This window comes from Heterostelium album (assembly GCF_000004825.1).
Source record: "Heterostelium album PN500 unplaced genomic scaffold PPL_scaffold4, whole genome shotgun sequence".
Taxonomy (NCBI): Eukaryota; Evosea; class Eumycetozoa; order Acytosteliales; family Acytosteliaceae; genus Heterostelium; species Heterostelium album.
The window spans coordinates 1,146,670-1,166,611 of record NW_008805066.1 but is presented as its reverse complement, the minus strand read 5'-3'; the positions used below and the strand labels follow the sequence as shown (position 1 = coordinate 1,166,611).

General features: G+C 34.9%; 6 protein-coding genes across 6 annotated transcripts; 2 read left to right on the top strand and 4 right to left on the bottom strand.

Moving 5' to 3' along the window:
• Positions 1–25: 25 nt before the first annotated feature.
• PPL_05027 (uncharacterized protein) lies at positions 26–9,045 on the bottom strand (the record flags this gene model as incomplete). The annotated part of the gene is made up of 15 exons (XM_020575923.1): positions 26–205; positions 282–634; positions 773–925; positions 959–1,426; positions 1,490–2,141; positions 2,218–3,216; positions 3,286–3,626; positions 3,894–4,082; positions 4,156–4,449; positions 4,526–6,860; positions 6,926–7,498; positions 7,773–7,855; positions 8,094–8,145; positions 8,183–8,207; positions 8,285–9,045. 15 exons carry the CDS (start codon positions 9,043–9,045, stop codon positions 26–28), a joined length of 7,458 nt encoding a protein of 2,485 aa, XP_020434239.1.
• A 679-nt stretch (positions 9,046–9,724) lies between these two features.
• Positions 9,725–11,661, bottom strand: DG1003 (uncharacterized protein; the record flags this gene model as incomplete). The annotated part of the gene is made up of 6 exons (XM_020575922.1): positions 9,725–10,114; positions 10,248–10,435; positions 10,542–10,903; positions 11,139–11,169; positions 11,310–11,549; positions 11,649–11,661. The coding sequence occupies 6 exons, from the start codon at positions 11,659–11,661 to the stop codon at positions 9,725–9,727; spliced, it is 1,224 nt and encodes a 407-aa protein (XP_020434238.1).
• Positions 11,662–12,396: 735 nt separating this feature from the next.
• Positions 12,397–13,521, top strand: PPL_05025 (NAD-dependent epimerase/dehydratase family protein; the record flags this gene model as incomplete). The annotated part of the gene is made up of 2 exons (XM_020575921.1): positions 12,397–12,714; positions 13,402–13,521. The coding sequence occupies 2 exons, from the start codon at positions 12,397–12,399 to the stop codon at positions 13,519–13,521; spliced, it is 438 nt and encodes a 145-aa protein (XP_020434237.1).
• Positions 13,522–13,620: 99 nt separating this feature from the next.
• Positions 13,621–14,655, bottom strand: PPL_05024 (uncharacterized protein; the record flags this gene model as incomplete). Its single annotated transcript, XM_020575920.1, has 5 exons — positions 13,621–13,894; positions 13,971–14,071; positions 14,146–14,322; positions 14,440–14,549; positions 14,625–14,655. 5 exons carry the CDS (start codon positions 14,653–14,655, stop codon positions 13,621–13,623), a joined length of 693 nt encoding a protein of 230 aa, XP_020434236.1.
• A 376-nt stretch (positions 14,656–15,031) lies between these two features.
• Positions 15,032–16,525, top strand: PPL_05023 (uncharacterized protein; the record flags this gene model as incomplete). Its single annotated transcript, XM_020575919.1, has 2 exons — positions 15,032–15,340; positions 15,416–16,525. 2 exons carry the CDS (start codon positions 15,032–15,034, stop codon positions 16,523–16,525), a joined length of 1,419 nt encoding a protein of 472 aa, XP_020434235.1.
• Positions 16,526–17,336: 811 nt separating this feature from the next.
• On the bottom strand, positions 17,337–19,652 carry grlD (class C G-protein coupled receptor; the record flags this gene model as incomplete). The annotated part of the gene is made up of 2 exons (XM_020575918.1): positions 17,337–18,677; positions 18,744–19,652. 2 exons carry the CDS (start codon positions 19,650–19,652, stop codon positions 17,337–17,339), a joined length of 2,250 nt encoding a protein of 749 aa, XP_020434234.1.
• Positions 19,653–19,942: the final 290 nt, after the last annotated feature.

Here is a 19,942-nt window from a genome sequence, read left to right as displayed (position 1 = left end):
TATTAATTTGTTCGAAAAAAACTAACTATTTATAATAGCCATCTTTAATGAGTTTCGATATTGCATCTTTGTGTTTGATTCGCCAAGCATTGAATTCTTCAGACACAATTAAACTTGGCTGTTTAGGATTAGACACTGCAATTGAGGAAAGATATCTTACAAAGTGATCATGACCTTCTGGACTGTAAATCATGCTTTCAGGAAGCTATTATAATAATTGGTAAATAAATAAATTAGTATATTTAGATAAAATAGTGATTTTAAGAAATATTTATACTTACTTTAAGTAATGATTGCATTATTGTATCGATTCTCCACTCTGTTTGTGGATCTTTGATCTCCAGTAGACTGGTCAGCGATGGATATACATATTGATAGATGTTAGGACTGGATTTAAGCAGTATTTCTTTGATGATATTGAAAAAGTGTGTGGAAATCGATCGATTGTTCCATGAGAGATGACCTATGAGTTGTCGGACACTCTCACACCAACCATTTTCTTTTATCAACTTTAGTAGGAAACTCTTGGAGAGAATTGCAACCAAAGTGGTTTCAGAGAGTACAAGTGAATGGCGAGGTGAACCAGCTGGCGGTTGAATACGGTAGGTTGTATTGGACTGAGGTGTCTCCAAGTCTACATAGACATGAATACGAGGACGTGTTCTATCTTGCTCGGTGGGATAGTTGTTGATTTGCGAAGGCAGAATCGTGGTATTCGGAAGCAGCTGACAGCAACGAATCAGATAGCATAGGAACTCAATCATCTTGTTACTCTCATAGATTGCATTGTGGAATGACGGTGCACTCGGGTGTCCTCCCAAGTGCGAAGAAGTGCCACTTGATTGTCCATACATTGCCGGTTGGTAATTAGAAGAGTTACTAATAATACCGGTGGAACCACCAATAGAATTTGGCATGTAGGTACCTATATAGTTTTGTATGAGCTTGCTGATCATACCACGCTGTAGGATATATTCTTTCTCCTTTTCGTTGATAGTGATGACATTCAACAGGAGAGAGAACAGCTGTTGAATAGTTCGTTTCGGATAGTCACGAATACTCTTGGTCAACGATATAAGAGTATTATAGAAACTAACCATTGTAGTGGACATCATATCTTTGGGAGGTGTTGTAGATTGTTGTTGTTGCTGCTGTTCTGCCAAAGTATTCTTTCTTAATAAAATGGCAAATGTTATTATATCTACAAAGGTTTGTCTTGTCTTTTCAAAGAAACAACCAAGAAGTAATCCTTTCAAAAGATTCTTATCGATTAAGTAACGAATGAACCACTCGGCACCTTGAATACTCTCCCTCATCAAACGCTTCAAATGATAAGCCCACACATCCAACAGATTTCTTTCTTTGGAATGTGAATAGATATCGATAATATATCTAGTTGTTAATTTAATACTTGACAATATAGTCACTATAGGAATAAGAAAATAATTAGTAACAAATAATTATAATAATCATTTTCACTTTAACATACATTGATTAGCAGATGAATGTACGGTTGTCGATTTGGTTGGAATAACTGGATCGAATGTTGGATCGTGATTCAAATTAACGATATCCCATATGAAAGTACTAAAGTCACTATCGAATAGATATTTCTCCAAGAGGAATGATCTATTCTCGTTCCACACGGTTTCAAGTACTTCTTTTGGTATCTTTGCTTCTTTGGCGGCTGGAGCGATCGGTTTGCATTGGGAATGATGGTCATTCGAGTTATCGGATCGCTTGTAGAACAACATATATGCATTGCCAGTCTTGGGTCTACGCACCATCACTTGTTTCTGTTGTACCTTGTCAAACTCTTTGACATCATCGAAACCACCGAAGCAATCTTGTTCCAACCGACGGAAGTCATACGGCAGAACGAATGTATCGTTCAACTCGAACCAATTTCCGGTGGCATCCTTCACCAATGTGATATAATGACCGGAATCAGCGGTACCCTGATGCAAAACAATACCATTCAACTCGTAGAGATGATTGATAACCGATGATTTCTTTGTCACACCATTAGCAGGTCCACCATCACTAGATTGTTCAACCGATTCCTTTGTATACGGTGCCATATTAATTTGTTGTGGGAACTCACAATAGTCATTCAATTTAATATTTCTCATATTTTCCAACTACATTAAGAAATAATAATAATAATTAATAAACAGTGGTTCAAACTAATAATCAATAAAATAATTTTTAACTTACATCGAATTCAAATCTCTTTAAATGTAGGATAAGTGTATTTGGTAGTTTATCGATGAGACAACGTTTGGAGATTTCAATCTTTGAGTTACACGAATCACATTTGTAATCTTTTAGACTTTCCTCTTGTACAAAGAGGTCTAGAGATTCCAAAACAGACCGTTTGTTTTTCACTTCCAGAGAGATCGAAAAGAACGGCTCTTCACAATGTGATCTATGTGAACACTCTCTTGGAATGAACTGGTTGGTGAAGACACCACCAAACGCCTCATTCAATATACCTTTGTGTTCCGGTGAGATGTTCTTGAGTGCCACTTCCATTTTGTCGAGGAAAAGATGGAAGAATTCGTAGGCATCCATCTGTACACCAAGATTTATAGGTGAACCATCGTAGTTGGTAATCGATTTACAGAAATTAATGGAATCATAATATCTCTTTGAACTCTCTTGTAGATAGATAAATAGATATTGAACCTGATTCAACAAATTGGTTTGTTGAATTTGTTCTGGTGATGGTTGGACATGTGGAGGATGTACTGATTGACTTGGTGAATTTTGTTGAGGTGGTGATGATGTTTGTTGTTGTTGTTGTGGTTGTGGTGAAGATCCTTCTGTAGATTGTTGCTGTTGCTGTTGTTGAATTCTAAGTATTAATTCATTGAATGTTGGTACTTTAATATTTAGTAAACTATATTTGAGTGATGTTGAATGATAGAGTTGCTGTAGGAGTGAATTCATATAACATGTTGTACCCTGGTTCTTTAGTCCAACATAGTTGTAGATTGATTTCTCACGATCGATCGGTGAGTAGTTCCAATCGGACGTTGGATCGACTCTGTCCATTTCCTCATTGATCAATCGCTCGATCAAGAAGAAATTGTTGTGATCGTTCTTGGCAAACTCTTTCATCAGACGATAACAAGAGAGTCGTGACTCTTTGGTCTTGCAGAGAGGTGGTAACTCCAAGCCATGGTCGTTGGCAGTTGGCGTTTTGAAAAGACACTGTTTGAAAAGGAAGAGCAACAGATCCATCTCCTTGCAAATGATCTTCAAGTGTGGACGTCTTCTCACTAGATTACGAATGATATTCAAAATACCAACCAATATATGATCCTTTGTTTGATTACTGCTGATCTCCCTGATAGGCATATTCATTAATTCCTTTATCAAATTGCTCAACAACGTCTTTACAAAGTCTTGTGACTCTAGATTGTCATTGGGATGTAGTTGTTGATTTTGTTGCTGTTGTTGTTGTTGTTGTTGATTCTTCTGTTGACCGCTAACAATTTGAAGTTGTCCTTTGTCGTCCAACAATATATTCTCATGATTCTGCTTGGGTGACGGTGCAGGTGAGTTACTTGTTGGATAACCGATATTGACGAGTTCAGAGAGTAGACAAAAGAATTGTTCCGCTGTCTGATAGTATTGATTGATATCGGGGAGGAACGACAAGAGACGTGAGAGGAAGAACAGAGAACGTTCAATTCGTACCTCAAGAGTCTGATCGAGTGTAGCTAGAGAGAGCACCAGACGAGTAGCTTTCAGCTGAATGGTATGGTCACGACACTCTAGTAACAACGACTTTAACCAGACAGTCCACTCTGTACTCTTATTCGATTGTATCATCTCAAACTCTCCTCGAGGATCATTCTTTAGAATCAACTGAAGAATCTCCATACCATAGTAATACATCGAATTAAAATCATTGAAAGTCGACTCGTTTGCATTGCCATTCAACAACACCTGTAAATCTGCAGCCGACGATAGCAATTGAAACAATTTCGTAATGAACTGTGGAGATTCAAACATTGGAACAGCTTCTCTCTTGAAAATATACATTGGTACCAATGATAATTCATTTGTATTAACTGTTTTCAAAAAATAAACAAAGTGGATTAATATTAATTATCTATAAATATTTACATAATAATAACAACTTACTTAATGACAATGTAAATAGATTCTTTAATAACAAATTGAATAGTTTCAAATGACCACGATCTGGAACGATAGTTATATCCTTGAGCATCTGAGTCAAGTAGATAACTGCACCTTTTTTAATGAAATTATTCTTTAGCTCTTCAAGCACACCATTTGGATCGGATCCGGTTGGTGATTTATTTGAAGTACCGTTTGCATTTGATTGACCACTTTCAAATGAACCATCTAATATTGAATCCAATGCTTTCAAATAATAAATAGATTTATAAATTGAATTATTTGGAATTAAAGTTTCTAATAATAATAATAATAACGATCGTTGATTGTCAATAACAATTGAAAATATAAATAATAATAAACAAAAACATACCTTTGAAATTTTTAATTTCATTTACAACTTTGGTATTCATTGGAAGTTCTGATACTACATTCCAAGCACCCTCTGCAATCTCATTGTCGAAATCCAATAGGTTGAATATTTGATCGAAATACTGTGGTTTCGAAATGAGAATAGCAAGAGAGTTCTCGATTTTACCACGACCGGCAACCACCTTTGATTTGGTTTCTTGTACCTTTCGAAGTTGAAGATCACCAGTAAGACCAAGTCCACCGAGTTGGTGTTGAATAGATTCCAATACCATCGAAACAATTGGAGTATCATCGAGTACCTCTACATAGTCATCGTCATCATCATCAACATACTCACTGTCTTTTGATGAATCACCTGACTTTCCTTTGTCACTCTTGTCTTTCTTTGATTTTTTATCTTTCTTGTTGTTGGTATCCTCTTTTCCATTGTTATTACTATTGTTGGTAGTAGTGGTGGTAGTTGTATTACTATTATTATTGTTGCTGCTAATATTTGATGAACTATTTCTTTTAACTAATAATGTATATTGTTGAGCACCATTGGAATCGAATATCTTTAGTTCATCCATACATTTATCATCGTCTTTCAACTCTTTGTCACCCAAAAATATTCTGAGTGATCTTACGGCGGGTCTGGGATTACCGTAGATCGCTGCAACCTTTCGTTTGAACATTCTCAGTGTGTCGGTACCGGTGATGTCGGTGATGGCATAGGAATCACCACGATCCAACTTGACAAGATATGGATATTGCTTGTCGGCGTTGGCAGGTGTGCAATTCGATAGCTTGGCAGCGGCATCGTCTTTCGATTGTTTGTTACTCTCTGTGTTTGCAAATGTCTTTATCATAAAGAGTGCACGACAAATACGGTTGATAGAGGTGTGTGATACTGTTTGTTGGTTGTTCTTGGCGTTCAGTGACTTTACAATGTGATCCATACAGACACGAAGGTATTCATCCTTGAACTTGCTGCTTCCCTTGTCGTTGCCACTTTGATACAGTGTATTCAGAGTGTTGATAGCCTGGTCACTTACATCGAGATTGAGTGATCCCAGTGCTGCCGACCAGAGCTGTTGGATTCCCAGAAGATCCAGTGAAACCAAGTAGTAGTCCGATGGCTGAGTGCTGTCGCCACAGTTCTGGTAGGGATATCCATTGGCAGAGTGGAACGAAGGTGAAGTAGTGGGTGAGAGTGAAGGTGAGTGTGGAGGTTGCATCGATTGTGATGAAGATTGCTGTCCTTGTTGTCCTGGTTGCAGCTGATTTGAGTTTGTCGATTGCTGTTGTCCTTGTAGTTGTAGTGCTTTCGGTTTATTACTTGGCAAACCCAGCTGATTGGAGAACAGATCACCTGTGAAAATGGAATTGGCAATCTTCTTTATCTTACCGGATCGCTCATTCACATAGAGGAAATAACGTTCAAACACCGAGTACGAACTCAGTCCCATTATCGACCAATCGAGATTGGCCATCTTGTCCAAGAAGAGGTAACGAACGACCTGCTCGGGGAATGCAATTCTCTCCTTTCCCTGTATCTTTGTATTCTTCAACCAGATGAAGCATGCTTCTTTCTCCTCGGGAGTGATAGCACCGGTGACAAACGCTTCCCAGAGGATATCGAGCTGTGCAATGTTCAACATGATCGACGACTGTGAGAGTATGTACTCGAGAAATTCGAATCTCGCTTGAATCTGAGGTAGATGCTGGAAACTACCATAGAGGATGTTATAGTTGACGCCTTCCAACGAGGAGAACGACAGTGTCGATGAACGCTGTGCAATCACTTTCTTAAAGTTGGCAATCTCCTTGAAGAACAAGTCGAATAGCTTGTACTTGTTTTCCAGCGACTCTATGGTGGCACGTTGTTTCTTGACAAACAACTCGACGATGTTGACAATCAGTGAGAGTGACTGATAGACCGACTGGAATGTCTTGATATTCTCAATGGCCAGCTCAATATAAGTCATTCGCAGTGCTGCACACTCTTGGAGTCGTAGCAGCGACACCAAGAATGTCTTGGATCTATTGATCAGCGATTGCGCAACATTGTCACCGTGACCAAATGTAATATTCTGGTCGCGATCCTGTAACAACTTCCAAAACAAATCGAGACCATACGATTTCTTTGAGGAACCTACATTCTCTGGATGTTGGATAGCAATCATCGATAGATTATAGATAAACTGCAATAGATCATTGTCAAACTCTACCGACTTGAATCCTACAATCGATTTGTTGAAATACTCATAGAAATAGTCCAACTGTTCCAAATGCAAATACCCAAACAACTCTAACAATGCATTGTAAATTGTACTTCTAACTGATTCATGTTTACCCTAATCATCATCCATAAATAAAATTAGTCATATGATCAATTTTTTCTTTTGTTGTTTTAACTTACAATTGAAGAATTCCAAAGTAATTCTAACTGATGATTTTCAAGTTTACCAAATTGGCAGAGAAAGATCATTACTGGTAGACCATGTCTAATGATGTCGGGTTGATCGGATATCTTACAGAATGTTTCGACAATCTCATGTTTCAATATCCAATTCAAGAGTAATTGTTGATCGATTGCAGGACCATTGTTGTTGCTGTTACCGCTGTTATTTCCGTTACTCGATGAACCACTACCAATGCCACTGTTTGATCCACTTGTATTGCTATTGGATCCATTGCTCGAATTGTTGCTGCTACTGCTGGAACCACTTCCACTACTATTGGAACTGTGATTACCACCATTGGAATTGGACGATCCATTACCAACTCCACCACCACCGTTTATATATGGATTATTAATATTGCTACTGGCTGCACCATTGGACGATCCACTTCCAACTCCACTACCGCCACTTCCACCACCATTCGAACTAGAAGAATCCTTTGTCTTTGGTTTCTGCTTATTCTTTAGGAATCCACCGAATCCACTGAATCCAGCTGCTTTCAATTGCTCGTTGTTGATGTACTTGGCCGACTTCTTTATGAAGCGAAGTCCACGAAGTTTGCGCTCCAAGTTTGGACTCTGGAAGTAGCGTAGCGATCGGTTGAGATCAAACTCCTGAAAGATTCTGGCAATCTCTGGGAATGGCAGCAATAGACCAAGCAAACTCTGAATGGAAGTACAGATATCTTTGAAGGCATCTTTGTCGGTGCCGGACAGGTCGTCAAAGTAGATATCGAGGAGATGTGCCAACACCACCTCTTTCAGCTTTGGAATGTACTGGCTATAGAAACCGGGATTGAGATACTCCTTCAAATAGATAAAACTCTTGAGAATCGACTTTAGTTTCAACACTGAGAATGACTTGCTCATCAGGTGATCGAGAAACACCTGAAAGAAGTTAACCTTTTCCAAAATCATAAGGTTTTGATAATAAAATACAGATGTCAATGAATCTTGTTTCTAGAAACATATGGAGGAAATATTAATAATTGATAATTATTCTAAGATCTTATCAGTCAGTCAGTTATTAATATTTACCTTGAAATAGATTGACTCTTTTGTGATCAATGTAGATTGATCAAGTTCGAATTTGATTGAAGAATAGAATGTATGTGATGGATTAAACAGTCGTGCAAATCCAATCCAGAGATCCGGTAGATCCATTTGAATCGATTGAACTATAGTATGAATACATTGTTGAAAGAAAATAATTACATGTTGTTTGAGTTCTGGTGTGAATCTATAATATAATATAATAAATAAAATGTTATTAGCAAACACTGTTTTCACTAATTTTTCTATCTCTCAATCTCTTACATCTTTAAATTGAATGCAGCATATATATATCTTGGTATCCAAACTAAGAATTGCTGAGAAGACTCTATGGATACGTGATTGGTGTTGATCGCTGACAGATGCTCGACCAAAGTTTGTAAGGCACGCAATGGTGCATTATCGTTTCTAATTGCCATTGACTCTATATCTCTTAGGAATCTACCATAGTCAATCGATGCTAATGATCCTGTTGATGATGATGATGATGAAGATGATGAAGATGTTGCTGTAGTTGTAGATGGTGATGAGCTCGTTTTACTATTACTATTATTATTATTATTTACATTGCTACCATCCATTGGAAGCGATGATGATGTTGATGTTATATTTGGTGATGGTGGTGCAGATGATGAATTACTACTACTACTATTATTGTTATTGTTGTTCGTATTAACACTAAGTGTGGAAGTAGCTACAACTGATGCATTTGTATCTGTTGTCGTTGTCGTTGAAGGTAATGGTGGTGTTAATATTGAGGGTGGTGTAGGTGAAGTTGATGTTAACTGTTGTTGTTGCTGATGCTGTTGTTCTTGTAATAGATTTACAGCTGAACTAATATGAAGCTCATTCATCAATGACGATGTTGATGAAGACGATGACAACACAGGAGATACATCTACACATTCATTACTATTACTATTACTACTATCATTATTATTACTATTACTATTTATGTTATTATTACTATTACCATTATTATCTATATTAAATACTTTTATTGAAGGTGGTGTATTTGTATCCATTGATTGATTGATTACAACAAAAAAAAAAATGTAAATTTAATTTAAACCACAACAACAAAAAAAAAGATTGCTAAATTTCTAAATTTCTTTCTATTTTATTTTCTCTATTCTATTTCTTTATATATATATGAATATCTTCTCTATCTATAATCTAATAATATATATTTCTATTTTGTTAAGTTTGTAAAAAAAAACAAAATAAAACAAATGTCGTTGCTCGAAAAAAAGAGATATTTAATTTAATAATATCATCTAATTACTCTATTACTATTATATTATAAATACTTTTTGGTCCACTCACTGTAATTTAATACACTTTTATATAAAAAGATTTAATAAAAAACAAATATAGTATTAAATTGAATACACCTGCTCTATTATTATTAATTTAATAAAACAATAAAAAAAAACAAAAAACAAAACAACAAACCCCACTTTCAACCCCTTGAAAAACTGAGTAAATTAAATTTTAAAATTATCTTTTTAGTCATTCATTTTTTATTATTAATACGATGTCATCAAGTCATCAAGCTTGTTTTATTTTTAGGGTTTTTTTTTGATTTGATTGACAAAAAAAGTTTGAAAAAGGTTAACAGAAACTAAATTTGACTGTTTGGTCACACAAAGCAAAAGTCTTTTTTTTTTTTTTCTTTTAAAAGATTATTATTTATTTTCAAGATTATATTATAGTATCTAACCAGTCTTCTAATGATTGATTTTGATTGGTTTGTTGCTGTTGTTGTTGATTTGATTTTAATACATTTTCATTATTTGATTGATCTGTTTCGTTCTCCTCATTATCTCCATTGGTTTCGTCTTGTTCTTGTTCTGCTTCATCTTCTTTACCCTCTTGTTTTACTACTGTAGGTTCCGACGATGATAATGGTTTTGTAGACTTTAAAATGGAGATAGTAACATCATCATTATTATTATTATTATTAATTTCGTTGTCATTTTCATTGTCTGTGTTATTTTTAGTGTTTTGCTGTTGTTGTTGTTTTAAGTGTCTATTCGATTTCCTTGATAATGATACAATTGGATTCGATGGTTTATCTATATTTACATCATTCTAAATAAATATAAAATGAAATCGATTAATATTTAACATTCGATACCGTGTAGAATGAATAAGAATGATTGATTGATTGATTGATTGACTGATTGATTGGTCAATTCAATTCTAATCAAATCAAAATACTTACAAAATATTTACTATCAATATTTAATCGTTCTGGTATTGAGAAAGAGAGTAACAATCTTTCAATCTCTGTTAGGTTGATCTCACTCTGTTGTTGAATTTGTTGTTGTAATTGTCTTTGTTTCTTATCGATAGTATTATTGTTATTTACATCTAATGAATCATCATCATCATTTTTTGGTATAAAGTCAACTGTTTTTTAACAAGAATAAATAATGAATAGACAATATGATATAATTGTTAGTTAACATATTTGATTTTTAATAATAATAGATTGATTGATTATGTTTATACATACATGTTGAATCTAATAACTCTTGCATATCTAAATAGTTATTCGATTTATCATAGAGATCATTAAGATCATCTATTGATTGTGTTGATTGTTTAACTAGTAATCGCTTACTGTATTTCGATCTACCCCCAGCACTAGAACTGGTTGTTGTATTAGAACCATCTGATTCCTCCTTTTCCAACTGTTGTGCCTGATACTCTGGGTCTTGTTCACGCTCATTCTCTAACTGTTTCTTCTTTCTATATTCAGCAGCTTCTTGTTTCTTATATTTGCCTTTCGATGTATTCTTATCGAGATGTCTCGACGACTTGTGTAGCGACCTAGCAGTCGTCTTTGAATTGATTGGTTCATCCGACATCTCTTCTCTTTATTTAAATAATGCCCAAATTAACTATGTCAATTAATATATAATATAACTAATGATGATAATGATGTTGTTGATTGTAACTTTGATCGAATGATTAAAAAAAAAAAACCAAAAAAAAATCTAAAATTACAATAAAAAATGTGTTACGAATTACATTACATAAAGTCATGGATCTTTCAGAAGATAAACATAGATAATATTCAGAATCAACTTTCAATTAAATAGCCAAATACATTAAAGCAACCTTCTTCTTTCTTAAGATAGCTGGAATTCCAACATCAATTGAAGAAACACCCAAATCATTAATAGATCATTATTTTTTTTTTATTACATTATTATTTTGTTATTTTTGTTATTTGTTGTCTAAAGATTCTAGATTATTTGTTATCACAGATATAATTAACAACCTCCGAAACCACCACATCCACATCCACATCCACAACCACAACCACATCCGAATCCGCAACCACCTCCGAATACATTGACATCACCAAAGATAATGTTGGTTGTTCTTCTTCTTCTACCCCATCCAAAACATTGGTCTTGATTGTCTGAATCAATCGATGATCTACCATTGGATCCATTTATCATAGAGTTTGAGACACTCTCTAATGAATTACCACCACCAATCATTGAAATAGATTCTAATTATTAATGAAAGAAAGAAAATTTTTTTTTAAATGTTAGTTTCTTGTTAACAAATATAAATATATATAAATATAATAAAAAAATACAAAACATACTAATAAGAGTCATTTCTTTTTTATTTTATTTGAATAATAAATGTATTTGATGATTTGAAAATATTCATTTAATCTTCAGTATTTATACTCATCATATCAACTAATATAAAACCATAGACTGTTGACTGATTTTTCTATTCTGAAAATATAGCATCTTGAAATTGTTGACAATTATCTTTTTTTGTTGTTAATACCTAAAATAATAAAGAAATGATTTAAAAGACAGTTTAATGATATTAAATTCAAAACTATTTTCAATTTCTATATTCTACTTTTATTTTTATACACTTTATCTTTTGATCCTGTATAAAGGTGCCTTTATAGAAAATTGGGGATATATTTGATAAAAATAAACTTATATAGATACTTTGTCAAAGTTTATGGAGAGATGAAATGATAGAATGAGATTTCAAAGTAAAAATTTTTAAAGAATAATTTTTTTGTTAATCCTAAAAAATATATTTAAATACTATTGAATCTGTATATATTGTTTCATGTTTTTATATTATATATAAACTATTTATAGTAGTATTAGTAATCTCTACAAATTTTAAAGTGATTTTAAAAGACCTTTAATTTTTTGATCAACAGTTTTTATGAATGCCACACACTTTTAATTTTTTTGTGCAAAATTTTTTGATTAAAATCATGATTGTGATGGATTGATCATTTTAAAAGAAAAGTTATATTACTTAATACTTTTTAAATATTAAACAAACAGAGATATATATTAAAGATAGATAAATAAATGGATTATAATAATGATCATAATATAATATTTGTAACAGGTGGAAGTGGATTCGTTGGTAGTAATCTAATTAAGCGGTTGGTCGATAATGGATATCCTATGGTGAGGGCGATGAGCAGATCGAATCAATCTGACGATACAATAAGAAAATGTGGTGGGCAACCTATTAGATGTTCACTCTCTGACGATCGCTCAATGAAAAACGCTATTACAGGTTGTAAAACTGTGATTCACTGTGCCGCTAAACTAGAAACCAACGCCAACACCATAGAAGAGTTATTTCAAGATAATGTAAAAGCAACTGAACAATTATACAATGTAAGTGTTGTGTTCGTAATAAATCTCATGGTTAAGCAATTGGTTAAATATTGATCAATATTTCTGTCATCACCATCATCACTGTAGATAGCCGAAAAACAAGGTGTAGAAACATTTATATTTATTAGTACAATGGGTGTGATTATGAGTGGAAAAAATATCAATGGTGCAGACGAGGATCAGATGATTCCACCACTCGATGATCTGGGATGGTATAACAAATCAAAGGTATTGGCAGAACGATTTGTATTAATGGAAAGAGGAGAAACAGCGGGAGATGGTAATGGTGGAACGAGAAAGAAACCGATGAAATCAATGGTGATAAGATTGCCATTGGTTTGGGGTCGTGGCGACAACGTGCTTTTCCAACTGGTGAAAATGGCGAAATCGATGCAGTGGTTCTGGATTGGCGGTGGCGCTAATCGCATCTCCATCGTTCACTCGGAGAACGCTGCGTTCGGAATTCAATGTGTGATGGAGCGTGGCGCTCATCGTCAGGTCTATCATCTGACCGACGGCCAACCCGTTCAATTCCGGCAGTTCTTCACCGAGCGATTCACAAGGTGTGGCGTCTCACCGTGGAAACTAAACATGTCGCTGCCGATCTGGTTTGCATGGCTCATCGTTGCCGCGATGTCAGTGGTGTGGCGACTGTTCCGACTACGCGGACTGCCGCTACTCACCAAGACCGGCCTCATCTACTCATCCACAGATTTCATAGTTAGCGATCAAAAAGCAAGAGATACACTCTCCTACAGGAATATAATATCGTACAACGAAGGAATGGATGAATTATTATTAGAATAAAATATTCAAAAGTTAAATTAAGTTTTTACTTTTTAATTATTATTATTATATTAATCTTGTTATCTCTTGTTGTTCTTTCTTCTGATTGATATATTATTGTTAACAAAAAGGTTGCCAATCTAATATTGAAAGTTTTATAAGTTTTGATTTTGTTTGTTGTCGGTATTGTTGTATTTCTTGAGTGCTTCGATTTAGAGGTGTTGCTGGATTCGCTGACAATAGTAGTTTCGTTAGATTGGGTGTTCTACTGCCAAGAAGTTCGAGTGTTTCATTCAACGCCGTTATTTGATTGGCAAAGAGAAACAATGAATCTAAACTATTCAACTGAGGTATACTCTCTACATTCGCTAATAAATTATTTGATAATGATAAACTGTGTAATTATTAACAATATTATCATCATGGTTAGTAAACAACTAAAAAAACACATATTAAACATGAGAACATACTATTGTAATTGATTATTATATTTTAAGATACTACAATCTGTTATACGGTTGGCTCTAAGATCTAATACTTTTAAACAAACTAATTTATCGATATTATCAATCTATTATAACAAAAGTATATAAATATAATTAATTTTAATTGTTGATTTGATGTTTATATAGATACGATATATACACTTTGAATCTTATTCTTTGATAGATATAATTTCTCAAGAGATTGCAATTGATTAAACTCTGCGGGCATCTCTTTAAGTTCATTGTTTATCATGTATAGCTCTGTGATGTGTTTAAAGTAGAACGATAGAGAATCATTCTCTATTCTGGTAATGAAATTACCTGATAAATCTAGAATCTAATATTAATTTGTAGATAAATAATATAACAAAAACTTTAGTTTACTTTTGTTTTAAATCAAACATTTAAAGAAAGAAAGAAAGAGAAGAGATAGATAGAATAGAACAGAACATACATGATAGTTTATCAACTTTTCCTTTTCATTCTTTATAAGATCACTGGTATTCTCTAATACCTCTTTTGAAACATAGTCTTGTTTGACACCATTAACCAATTCGAATCTACCTGGAATCTTTAATGTTGTTTTTGTAGTTGTTGAAGATCAAACATTAATATTAGAAGTTGTTCCTTAACGATCACCTTTGCAAACCATACGAACTATTATACTCATTGTTGTTCAACACAAAAAAATAATTATCAAAAATAAAAAATTGTGTTGGTAGAGATATTTTCGAAAAAAAGAGTGCCTATAAATTAAAATTTTAAGTTATCTTTATTTAGCTACCCTATGCATAATGATAAAATAAAACTAAGTTATTTGATTACAAATGTCATTTCACAAAATATTTATAAATAAATTCTCAACTTTTTTTTAATTTATATTCAATCTGATTTATTTTTTTAGTTTTATTTTTGCCTATTCCCTCATTTAGTATTTCAATTTTTTGTTGGATTTCAAAAAACAGAAATCATTATTGTTATCATAATTCATTTGTTGTAAAGATACTAAACACACATATCACATATTATTAACGACACATACACAAATGGATTGTGATAGTAATAATAACAATAACAAAGTAGATTATAGCAATTTCAATTCACTTTTAAACCTTAGTAAGATCATAGCTCAATTCTATGGTGATGCAGATGAAAAACAGAGATCAGCATCAGTAAAGTTCTTTGTCGACTATCACAACAGCTTTAAATTCAAACACTATATCGATAACAGAGGTTACATTAAGTTCATATTGGATGTACTCTTTGATTCGTCGCTGGCAGTGTTCAATGAGCTCGCCAAATTAAACTGTTTATTACCAAAAGATTTATATGATAGTTTAATCAAAGATAAAAGAGTAATTATATCTTCTTTTTCTTCTCTATTTTAATGTATATCTAATTCTTTCTTACTGTTATTCAATAACAAATAGTTTGTATCATGGTTCAATGCATTGAGTGTGTCAGACAATGCCCAACTTCACCACAGAATTCAAATTCTGTATGATATTTGTCCAAATATATCGGACACTAACTTTAATTTCGAAAAACTCCAAGAGATAGTCCAGAATGACACAGGTGCTGCAGGTGTTGGCAACAATGCAGGTGATGACAAAATGTCAACTGAATCGTTGGCGAAATCTTTGCCAGACATCCTCTTGGAGAAGATCATTTCAAAAACTGTCGATTTCTCCAAACAGAGAAAAAGATACGCGTTGGCCACCAACAAAGTTATCAACTCCACAGAATACTCCAAGGAATTGTTAAATCTAGCATTGGTTTCCAAACACTTCCTCAAAGTCCTCTCAAAATACATCAACAAGTTCCATTTCGAATGGCACAACTATCTCGATGCCAACAGTGAGTATTGTCTGCTGAAATCACCAAAATTCTTTGACTACAATTCGATCCGTTACGTGCCAACCGACAAAGGCGTGGAAGTTGCCAGCCAGGCGTTGTCTGGCGTCGAAACCTTCTATATTAAATCGGACGAGCCCGAAATGCGTCGCGAGGAAGTCAAGCGAAGCGTTGGACCGTCGATGCCGGAGGTCTATCAGGCGGCGATCTCCGAGGATCACTACTTGGTGTATCCACCACCAATGCCGTGCCTCAAGCAAATCATTGTCAAGGGTTACTACGGTGACCACGATGCCTACAGTCTGCTGTTGTCCAACATCATTGAGAACACACTGAACGACGCCCAACACGGTATCGAACACTTCTCACTCTTCATCACCAAGGACGACACCGATGAGTATGCCGATGTCGACTTCCTTCAGCCACTGGTCAAGCTCCACTCGAAAACATTGAAATCAATCACCATCCACTATAACGATATGGTTACCGATGATTATGGAGTTCTCTTGGCAACACTCAAAGAGATTCTCCCAACAATCGTCCAACACAACTACAAAGTGGATATCAACAAAAATGATTACAATTCATTTTTGCGCAATTTCAAAATCTATTGTTATGGAGAAGAAGATGATCAAGTCTATCAATATTTGGAAAAACAAAAAAATAAATACAATCTACATAGTTAACAACTTTATAAATAGTGAGATTAGCTAATTGAATGTGATTTTAAGGTCTTGTTCACAAGAATTCTTGTCAATAATAATGATCAATGACAATGCAGGAGACTCTCACAGATTTCATCAATTTCTCTATCGATTCTTCTCAAAGAATGGACACCAACAAGAATCACTGGATCATTCTTAGATTCTGGTCTAATATACTATCAAACAAAAGATGGAGAATATCATTCGACATGCTATGGAGCATTCTTGGCATTGCTCGAATTCTATCTATCTGGAGTAGACTCTCCATTGCCATCTCTGTCAAGTGTGCCGGACGGCTCTTCTATTCGAAGACATCTTTTCCAACATTGGGTCACTTATAGCTTATTAAGAGGTTGCATTGTCCTGATTTGATAATACGAGTGAACTTGAGGACTGTTGGCAACACGTTCGATCAACTCGATCATCCAATGACAACAGCAACAACTACTCTCCATCTTCGATCAAAAAGCACTCAAAGATCATTCAACGACACAATATCCCAATTGGTGGAGATTAACTTGGAGGGGGTCTGCGATTTTTTGACCTAGAAAGCTTATATCTTTGGAGAGAAGGGTCCAGAGACTGAAGCTCCATCTTCGCTCGTAGAGTTGTTGCGTGAAAAGAAAATCGAGTTGATCGAACGTGTTGCCACGATATGTATAAAATAGTGTGGTAAGTGTGTAGTAAAAGTGCACTTGACTTCTTTTTATTATTATTATTCAACTTTTTGATTTTATTTTCTAACAAAAGTTTTTAAAGTTCTATTATTTTCTATATATAAATATGATATCCTTTAAGGTTGTTCCATTTCAAGATCGTCATTTGGTTTCTCGTTTGAAACACTAATGGTTAACTGATCTTTTGTTATTATTTGACTGTTGCTTCTGTTTACCATTGACCTACTGTCTGTTCTTTCGAGAGTTGCTATCGAACCACTCGAGGTGTCATGCGAGGTGGCGGGTGCCGCACGACTTTCACCCTCTTCATCGTTGAATTGTGTGAGATTTCCATCACTGACGGTTTTACCACCGGTGGCTGTACTTCTCGTCTGCTTACCACTTCTATTGAAGACGTTCGATGTGTTGGCGCCATAGAGATAGATTCTAATGAATTTCGGTAAAAATAGAATACCAAGTGAAATGGTTGTGATAAACAGTACGGCCGAGCAAATAATGGTGGTTTCATTGTTGACCGACTGCGGTGAAATCATCAAACTGATGATTACGAAAATCGAAAACAGTCCGGCATACAGTGTGTTGGCAATGGGTTTACTCTCGTTGAACTCCTCAATGTCGACAGTTCTGATTTTCCACGATACAAATACACCGGTTGCCATCAGCACTCCAAACACTCCCAAGAGCACGTAGAGGATGATCGACGCTGTTCTACCCATGATACAAACGTTGGCGTATTCATACTTACTGAGATCGTTGGCATCCTCTGATCGCCAGTCGACTTGCACCATCTTGATGTCGCCAACAGCCGGCGCGGTCATCAACGCCAGCAGCACAACCATAATCGCTACGATACCGGCTACCCACGGCATCAATTGGTAGTTGGTTACCTTGACTACTCTCAACTCAGAGTTGTCGAAAATCATCCAGATTCTAATGTTCTTAACCACCAGCGATCCAACCATAAGCGCATAGCCAATCGCCAACATCCAGAACTTTGCAACGCAGGAACCGTTGGATGGCGGCAACGCATAAATAATGGCACCAATATAAGTCATAATTCCACCGATAATGATTGTAGCAGAGAAGAAAGGACTTGCCGATCTAATGGAATGAGCATTTCTAAACCATCCAATCATAGCAAGCAACACCAGAGAAAGAGCAATCAGCACACCCGAAGTGATAGTAAATCCATAGAGAATCGAATGCTTTACATCGACTCTGGTAAGAGGAACACTATAGAAACCTTGCCAGTGCATACCATCGTAATCAGAGTTCAGCCTGAAAAACTGACTGTTTGTCAGACAATTGTTGGCTGGTAACTCTGCTCCGAAAATTGAATTGTTCAAATTGTAGAGTTCTCTATTGTATTTATTACAAAAGTATGGATGTTGAGCTCTTGGTACTGAACTTAAATTTTTAATTTCATCCTGAACTTTTTGTTGTACAACTTGTGGAACCTAAATAAATATCAGATAATTAATATTAATATAACTATATTATTATAAAGTTAAGTAATAACTTACATAAAAACCAAATTTATCAAGATATAGAAAACCATTATAAAACTCTCCATAGAATTTAAATGATTTCGATGAATTGGTGATAACTATATTTGCGAAATCGATGAAAACCTGAGTCCAATTATGACAGACACCCATTGCGATTTGCTCACCGTAGATTCTGTTCTGTGGAAATCCGTTGGTTCCCAAACCGAAATAACCTCTTTTGATCATTTGGATGTTGGCCGATTGATCGTCTTGGTTGTTACTGAGGAAATCAATGTCTTTGGCAATGAGCTGATCGGTAGCACCAACAGAGACATCCGGGATAATCCAATCGCCAGTATTATAAATGAGAACCTGAGCGGTTTCATTGGATCGTCTCGCACCGACAAACAGTGCATTGGCATTGTAATTCTTGACGAGTGGTTCACCCGGTGCAATGTATCCAATCTTTCCGGTCTTGGTCATCAGCCCGGCGAAATAACCGACGACGTACTGCATAATTCCAATGTTGTAGGTGGCCCAACTGAGATTTGGAGTGGTCGCCAGACTACCGAACGCCAAGAACTTTACCAGTGGGAATTTGGCAGCGTTCAGTCGGACTTGAGTGGCTACCTCCACCGCCAGCGAAATGATACCGGTGTATCCTTCGTCGACACACCACTGGATGGTGTCGTTCAGCGTGTCGATATGAACATTCGAAAAGAGATCGAAATGCAATATCTCGGTTGCTCTCTGTGCCTTTACTCTTCCTTCGTTGATAACGGCATTGAAACCGAGATCATCGAAACTACCTCCAGTGATGACAGCTATCTTTGTTTTGGTATTGACCGCCGCATCAACCAAATAATTATCACCACAATTAACAATGAAAATTATTAATACTACTAATATTACAAATAAATTTATATTATTTTTAATTCCTATCATTTCTATTTATTTTTTTTCTATAAATAAACAAAATAAATAATATAAATAAGTAAATGAAAAGAAATAGAATAGAAATAATTAATTAAAATAGTAAGTTATTCTATTTCTTTTCTTTTTATAGATATAAATAAATAATGAATTTTGAAATAGACTATTAAATGATTTTATTGATTCGCCATAAGAGAGTACCGCACACGTTGAATAGAATATAAAACATTATTATTAATAAATTGTTTGTTGTTGATCTTTTTAAGGAAAAAAAAGCGGTACCTTAAAGAGGCGACGTTGGT